This window comes from Plecotus auritus, assembly GCF_963455305.1.
Source record: "Plecotus auritus genome assembly, chromosome: 8".
Classification (NCBI taxonomy): domain Eukaryota; kingdom Metazoa; phylum Chordata; class Mammalia; order Chiroptera; family Vespertilionidae; genus Plecotus; species Plecotus auritus.
The window spans coordinates 164,960,665-164,968,479 of record NC_137782.1 but is presented as its reverse complement, the minus strand read 5'-3'; the positions used below and the strand labels follow the sequence as shown (position 1 = coordinate 164,968,479).

At 51.3% G+C, this 7,815-nt stretch overlaps 1 protein-coding gene across 4 annotated transcripts in view; it reads right to left on the bottom strand.

Annotated features, from left to right (window-relative positions):
* Window positions 1-7,815, bottom strand: part of ADCY3 (adenylate cyclase 3) — a 54,476-nt gene that overhangs the window by 6,615 nt on the left and 40,046 nt on the right. For 2 of the 4 annotated variants that reach the window (XM_080683626.1, XM_080683624.1), the window contains 6 exons: window positions 5,314-5,456; window positions 5,047-5,208; window positions 3,527-3,614; window positions 2,600-2,716; window positions 511-770; window positions 177-242 (listed from right to left, as the gene is read on the bottom strand). In XM_080683626.1, the coding sequence (XP_080539752.1) occupies window positions 177-242; window positions 511-770; window positions 2,600-2,716; window positions 3,527-3,614; window positions 5,047-5,208; window positions 5,314-5,456 (836 nt within the window). Of the gene's footprint in view, window positions 1-176; window positions 246-510; window positions 771-2,599; window positions 2,717-3,526; window positions 3,615-5,046; window positions 5,209-5,313; window positions 5,457-7,815 lie in introns of all 4 variants that reach the window. The other 2 variants (XM_080683623.1, XM_080683625.1) reach the window with 1 other exon arrangement.

The following is a 7,815-nucleotide window of genomic DNA, read 5'->3' as shown; positions in this document are numbered from 1 at the left end:
AACCATTCTCCCTCCGCCCAGCCCTCCTATAGAAATACACACTAACTTCTCTACTCGAGCATCCCGTGTCATGGGCCTTTACAAGGCTGAGATCATAAGGCTCTGGCCATAGTATTCCCTGACTCTAGAGGAAAGGAGCCAAAAATGCGGACCAGGAGGGAAAGCAGTCACCTTACCTGCCAGTGCCATTGAGCCCTGGGGTGGAGAGTATCTGCATCTTCTCTAAGGCGACCAGAGGAAAGCTGCTGGACAGATAATGGCACACTCAGGTCCCATCTGGGTACAAGAGGCTGGTGCCCAGGTAAACACTGAGGCGGCCCAGATCCTCCCCTCATGAGGAATGGGAAGATCTGCCCCAGGTTCACAGCGGTTCAGAGGCACATCTCTGAGCAGCCACGAACCCTGATTCCCTAGAGATAGAAAGCCACCTCCGTGTAGGGCCATGACTTTGAAATGGGGACTAAGGAGTTGGAAGAAGAAATTCCAGATTCCCAAACAAGTTTCATTTACCCGGGTTCCTGGAAACGTCTGCGGTCATATTCATCAAAGATGGGGCGCCAGGCACAGAGGTTGATGACAGCCACAGCGCCCGTGACAAGCAGCATGAGGGTGAGCTTCACCATGTGGCTGACCTGCACCAGCATGATGGTGGCGATGAGGGACAGCACGGCAACATAGTTGTAATACTTGGGGTTCTCCGTGCAGCCATCCTCTGTTGCCATCCCTGAGGTGCCATTGTTGGGTCCCATGTAGTACTGCAGGCAGCTCAGCTGGAGGCCAGGGCCACAGGAAGAACACAGGGTCAAGGGAACAACAGACATTGTCAGAGCAGTGTTGCTCAGCTGCCACTTCCCCAGCTCCCTCAGAAACACCGAGAAGGGTGGGAAAATTTACCAAGGAATAATACAATGTAATTCCTACTAAGAGCTCTACCATCATCCCTTTGGATGTTCACAAAAACTCCGAGTGTTTTTAGTATTGCCACCATTGTAGAGACTCAGGCTGGACTCGCCCAAACTAGTGCAATTAGCAAGTGGGAAAGCCAGAGCTAGGAGTCCAGTCTTCAGGTTTCAAATCTAGTAACGCTCTTGCCCACATCACACTGTTAGAGAGGGAATGTGGGGCCAGCTCATCACCCACACCTCACAACTGCACGGATGGCAGCCACTCTGCTCCAACGCTCCCCCATTTTGGAGTTGGTCACTGGTCCCACTGCTGGGCAGATGTAGTCAGTAGAAAGTGTGTCCACAATCTGTCCTCCTTTTTGTAGCCTTCACCCACTGAGCTGGGCTGGCTTTGGGGAAGTTCTCAACATGGGACTCTAGCATGTGAAAAGTTTCAGACCCCCCTGGTTTTTCACCATGCACTAGTGACAGGATCTCCAGTATCCTGCACAGTGTCCGTGACATGGTTAAACAGTGGTCCCCGGATCGGCACCAGCCTGCAGGTGTGTCCTGACGTACAGAGGGCGTGGGGCTTTCTTTCCTTGCACTGTGGGCACCGTGCCACCCAAGGGCAGGTTAGGTTCTGGAGCTCCTAATTCCATTCCGTTGGATTTGTGATCAACTGGCCCTAAGGCTGTGTCATCTATACTGCTGCCACAGTAAGGCTCCATACTGAGTTTGTTTTGTGTTTTAAGCCTCACCAGAGGACATGCTTAGGGAGGGGGGAGAGAGAGAGAGAGGAGAGAGAAACATTGATTGGTTTGCCTTCGGTACTTGTGTGCCCTGACTGGGAATCGAACCAGCACCTTTTAGTGCGAAGTACAATGCTCAACAAACTGAGCCACTCTAGCCGGGCTCGCCATGCTGAGTTTTTTCCTGTACTTAGATTGTTAAAGAAAATATTATCTTTGAAAAAATAGGACTTTTTAAAGGAACGTCTATAGTACCCCCCAAATTGGTGGGAGTGTGATGACGAACAAGAGAAGAGAGCGTCAGTCACAGCTCCCAGCACCCAGTGCTCTAGGAAGGTCTGGCCAAACGGATGCAGGCCCAACAGAAGAGCTCCCTCAGTGGAAGAGGTCTGCCTCCCTGTGACAGATACCGGACACTAGCCACATGGCAGAGGGTATTCACGATACGCAGAACGCTTTTGAGTATTGTACCCCTTGGGCAGAGAGGTAAGGAGGAAGAAAACGGGACTGGGATTTAGACCTTCAGTTCTTGACTCTGTCACTTACTGGCTGTGTGACTTAAAAGAAGTGAATTAACCTTTCTGAGCTTTAGCTCTTCTATGGAACTACAGCTAAAAATACTGACCTCTTGGGGTTGTTATCAAGATTAAGTGATGAATGTAAACTGTGGTTGAAAAGTAAAAAAAGACTGAGTTAATATATATAAAGCACCTAGCACATGGTGGGATCTGGTGCATGGTGTTGGTTCTTGAACTTGGAGAACAAGGAGCTGGGAACAAGCCAGTCTCGGAGTTTTCCTGGGGAGAAGACCCTTCTGTTTTGCCAGGATCTCGTGAGGAACCTAATGCCGCTCCCGACCTGTCTCGTGGTGGAGGAATGGTTTGGCAAGCTGCCATGCTGGCCAGTATGGAAGCCTTTTTCCACTAATGGGAGTGTCCCTGCACAAGGACAGCAGGAACTCACCATGTCCACGACATTTGCCATAACCAGAATGAAGATGGCTAACATGGCCCAGGTGTTCCTGGCCCAGCGTGTCCGGTCAATCCACGTCGAGAAGGCCACAAGCTTCTTAGGAAAGGCCTAGAAGGAATGGAGTTTCAGGGGCCATGAGCCTTGAGACCACTGCTAACAACTCCAGGTGCTCTCATACTTCCCACGAACCTAAAAAGTAGTGCTGTGCGTGCGAGTCAGCCAAAACTGACAGCGTGGCACAGCGGAGAAGGGAGCGCAGGAATCCTGGTGCTCTCTCCCTCACCCGTGACATACTTAGGAAATGTCACAGCTCCCAGATAGCAGAACCGTTTCCTCAGAACGGGCAGCACTAGCCAGCAGTAGCCCGTTTCTTATCTCCAGGTGACAAGGCCAAGACGGGAGACCTGTCAGGGCCAGCCATCTTTGCCTGGCTGGTCCGCCTTTCCCGGGCCGGCTTACCTAAAATCTTCTATTAGCTGGCAGGCCACCTGCCAGATTAATTTTCCTAAAACACTACTTTGGTTTGTTATTCTGATAAAAATTCTGCATGGCACGTCGGTGCTCAGAGAAGTCTTAACCCTTCTGTCTGGGTTTCAAGGTCCTCCACAGTCAGGGCCAGCCCACCTTCCAGCTGGGCCTCCACTGCTGTTCGACGCAGGTTCTCGTTTCTCTAGGCTCCGGCTCACACACTCCTGCGTGCTCCAGCGTCAGAGCCCGGCCCCAAGTGGGTGCTCAGCGATGTCAATGAATGACTCAGTGGAGTCTGAATGAGGGGATAATCCTGAACCATTCTAACAGATCTGTAATCTGTTTGTAAGGATTTGATAGGATGCGGAACTCCACCAATACTCACTTTCACTGGGAGTGACGCTCACTCCCCAAGCAGGGCTTCTGAGCCGAAAGGAAAGTGCTGCTTACCCGGGGAAAGATGGCAGCCAGTGAGCAGACCGTCAGGACCAGAAGCAGAAGCTCCCCAACCACAAAGGTCACATAGTTGGTCATCAGCCTGTAAGAGAGAGAAGGCGATGAGGGGGGACCGGCGGGAGCAGTGAGGGAGGGAGAGAGTAAGGGATAGGAGGCAGAAGGCAAGCCCTACAAGTAAGGCACAAGCCTGTCCCTGAAAGCTCTGTGTGACGCCAGGGGCCGGCCAGCTGAGTGCGGGGCCTGGGAATGTGTGGCCCTCCCCAGTGTCACTGCTGACCCAGGACATTTCCCAGAGAAGGCAGGCTCGCAGATGCCCCCCGGGCAGAGCCCAGTGACACCTGGGAAGGGATTCTTAGGAATGAGCATCCTGCCACGTAGCTCTGGTGTTGCTAAACAAGTGCCTGATTCTTGGTTGCACCCGATTCCTGGTCGCCTCGCCCTTCGAAATATCACCCTGTCAGTGAGGCCTGCTCTGAGCATCCTATAAAAATGCAAACAAGCCAAAACCAGCTCACCACCAGCATCCCTATCTCTCCTCCTCACTTGACTTGTATCTGTAGCACTTATCCTGTCTGCGTATATATTCTGATTACTTAATTGTTCACGTTTATCTTCCCCTTCTAAAATGTAAGTTCCACTGGAGCAGGGATTTTTTTGTTACCTTCACTGCTACATCCCTAGACCTTAGCCCCAGGCACGAAGTAGACAGTAAATACTTGTGAATGAATGAGTGAATGTGAGCCTCACAACAACCCTGAGATGCCGGGGCAGGTACTATCATCCTCAGATTATCCTCCTCGTCAGCTCTGACTTTACAAGCTGATGCTTCAGGAGCCCTTAGTGACAGGCCTGTGGTCACAACACAGAGTAAAGTGTGTCCGGGACCTAGGCCCATGTGACTGAGTCCTAGGCTCTTTAGAGTTCCCCAAGCAAACGGAACAGGGCTCCACACCAGCTCCTTTCTGCTGGGGAAATCAATTCCTGAGCAGGATGAACTGCTGATGGGCTCGGGCAGGGAGGAAGGGACTTGTCCTCAGTTGGGCAGTTAAGGCAAGGACTCTAGAACACCCACCTGGGCCCAGAGGACTAGCCGCTGCGTTAGAGCTACCAGTCTGGACCCCGAGCCTAAATCTTCCTTTAGAGATGAGCCAAGGAACCAGGTTGGCTTTGGTGACTGAAGCTGAGGAGCGTCCCCGGCCTCTGTTTCCTTCTCCCAGAACCACTCAGGCCCAGCTAGGCCAGGTCTCCAACCCCTAGACCCCATCCCTCAGCCTTCTCGGCCCTGGTCTGATCCCCATTTGGTGCTAGTGCTAGTCCAGACCCAGGGGGCAGAGTGAAGCACAGCCCCCACATTCCCTGGCCTGAGGTCAGCTGGGCTGTTCCCTGGGGGGAAGGAACAGAGAAGTGCTGCGTCCCTACATCAGCTCCAGCTGCGGCCCCACATCACGCCTCTGGCTAGGAAGCTCATCGCCCTTCGCCCGCCCCGGCCTGGGGCTCCTGCGGGGCCCCCTCACCAGGGGTCGATGACTATCTCCACCAGGGCCGAGCAGAGCAGCACGACGCAGGAGCAGCTGAAGGCGGCCCCACTCTGCTTTTCCTTCTCCACCGAGTAGCGGGTTTCCATGTCGGGGTCCATGAACCGCATGGACAGGAGGAAGGTGTTTCTCTTCTTCACTCTGTGGTGGAAATGAGCCGTGAGACGCAAGGGCCACCTCTGCCTGGGCCTATCGGAAGGTGACAGGGCACGGAGCCGGGGCTGGGGCGTGGGGTGGGGCACTTACACCTGCGCGGACTCCCGCTCGAGCAGGGCCTCGTTGAGGAGCTGGTTGAGCTCGTGCTCGTCCTCAGAGGCGTCCACCACCCGATCAGCCAGGTCCTGAAGGCGCAGCCTCCGGTGCGGGTTGGGGAACGAGGGGTTGTCGGCCTACAAGGCAGTGAGGCAGTGTTGGGGAACAGATGGGATGCAGTTGGAGAATGACATGGAGTTGGGGGTGTCACACTCGAGGACTGACCCCTTGGCTCTAGAAACCATTTTCCAGGAAAAGTCTTCCCAGTGCGCCCACGCAGCTCCCTCCCGCTTGGGTCTGCATCCAGAGCCACGGTCCTTTCTGGTTTCCCTGGGACACTGGTCCCAGGCCCTGTAGCCCCCAGAGACACTCTGCAGTGGTCACTACTAATGGCAGCATCCTCGGGGAGCGAGGCCTGGCTCTCGAGCCAGAGACCCCTGCTGGTCAGCGTAGTCCAAGCACATCCTGCTCCGAGGATGGGAGGGCCACGGCATACACATCGGCCTCTGGGCATGGGACCTGTGGAGTCTGAACCTAGTCACAGAGTTGAGCTTAGTTCAGCCCTGAAATCTGACCTCTAAAACAGTCCTGGAAACGGATTTTTCATGGATGTCTTTGCTGCCCTCAGGTCTATAGGGCTCTGGGACATAAGAGCTAGGCAAGGCTCAGAGGTGAGCACCTCTTTTTTTGTTTTTCTTTAAGATTTTGAGAGAGAGAGGAAGGGAGGAGAGAAACATCAATATGAGAGTGGAACCTTGATCGGCCACCTTCTACACGCCCACTACCAGGGACTGAGCCCTCAACCCCAGGCATGTGCCCTGACCAGGAATCAAACCAGCAACCTTTTGGTGCACAGGATGACGCCCAACCAACTGAGCCACACCAGCCAGGGCGAGTACCTTTTTTTTCTTTTTTTAAATCTTTATTGTTCAGATTATTACAGATGTTCCTCTTTTTTCCCCCCATAGCTCCCCTCCACCCAGTTCCACCCCGCCCCACACACCACACACACTGTCCTCATTCATAGGTATAAGCTTTGTCCAATCTCTTCCCGCACGCCCCCACTCCCTTCCCACCGAAAATTGTCAGTCCACTCCCTTTCCATGCCCCTGATTCTATTACATTCACCAGTTTGTTCTATTCATCAGATTTTTTATTCATTTGATTTTTAGATTCACTTGTTGATAGATATGTATTTGTTGTCGCTTTGTTTTCATATTTTTTACCTTTACCTCTTTCTTCTTCCTCTTCTTAAAGAATACCCTTCAGCATTTCATGTGATACTGGTTTGGTGGTGATGAACTCCTTTAGCTTTTTCTTGTCTATGAAGCTCTTTATCTGACCTTCCATTCTAAATGATAGCTTTGCTGGGTAGAGTAATCTTGGTTGTAGGTTCTTGCTAGTCATCACTTTGAATATTTCTTGCCACTCCCATCTGGCCTGCATAGTTTCTGTTGAGAAATCAGCTGACAGTCGTATGGGTGCTCCCTTGTAGGTAACTAAATGTTTTTCTCTTGCTGCTTTTAAGATTCTCTTTGTCTTTTGCCCTTGGCATTTTAATTATGATTTAAAATCATAATTTGGTGTGATCCTCTTTGGATTTCTATTGTTTGGGGTTCTCTGTGCTTCCTGGACTTGTAAGTCTATTTCTTTCACCAGGTAGGGGAAGTTTTCTGTCATTATTTCTTCAAATATCTTGCTCTCTCTCTTCTTCTGGCACCCCCATAATTCGGATGTTGGTACGCTTGATGTTGTCCCAGAGGCTCCTTACACTATCTTCATATTTTTGGATTCTTTTTTCTTTTTGCTTTTCCAGTTAGGTGTTTTTTGCTTTCTCGTACTTCAAATCTTTGACTTGATTCTTGGGATCCTCTAGACTACTATTGAATCTCTGTATATTATTCTTTATTTCAGTCAGTGTATGCTTAATTTCTGACTGGTCCTTTTCCATTTTTTTGGCATTCTCACTAAGATCCTTGAAGGTCTAAGTTCCTTGGAGGTTTCTAGAAGATTCTTGAATAACCTTATAACTGTGGTTTTGAACTCTATATCCAGTAGTTTGCTTTCCTCCATTTCTTTCATTTGTGACATCTTTCTTTGTCTCCACATTTTGGCTGCTTCCCTGTGTTTGTTTCTATGTATTGGGCAGCTGCTAAGTCTCCTTGAGTTGATAGAGTGGACTTGTGTAGTAGGTGTCCTATAGGACCCAGTGGCTCAGCCTCCCCAGTCACCTGAGCTGGGAGCTATAGGAGCACCTCTTTGTGGGCTGTGAGCACAGTCTTGTTATAGTTGAGTCTGACTGCTGTTGGTGTCCCTGGGAGGAATTGACCTCCAGGCCAACTGGCTGTGAGGACCAGCTGTATCTACAATGGAAGAGCTGCTGTGCAGGAGACACCCTATGGGGCAGGACTTGCTTCAGTGGGGCTTTGGTGCTCACTGAGTCTGCCCCGAGTGTGTCTCTTATGGATGTGAAGAGCTGTAATCTGGTATGGTCTC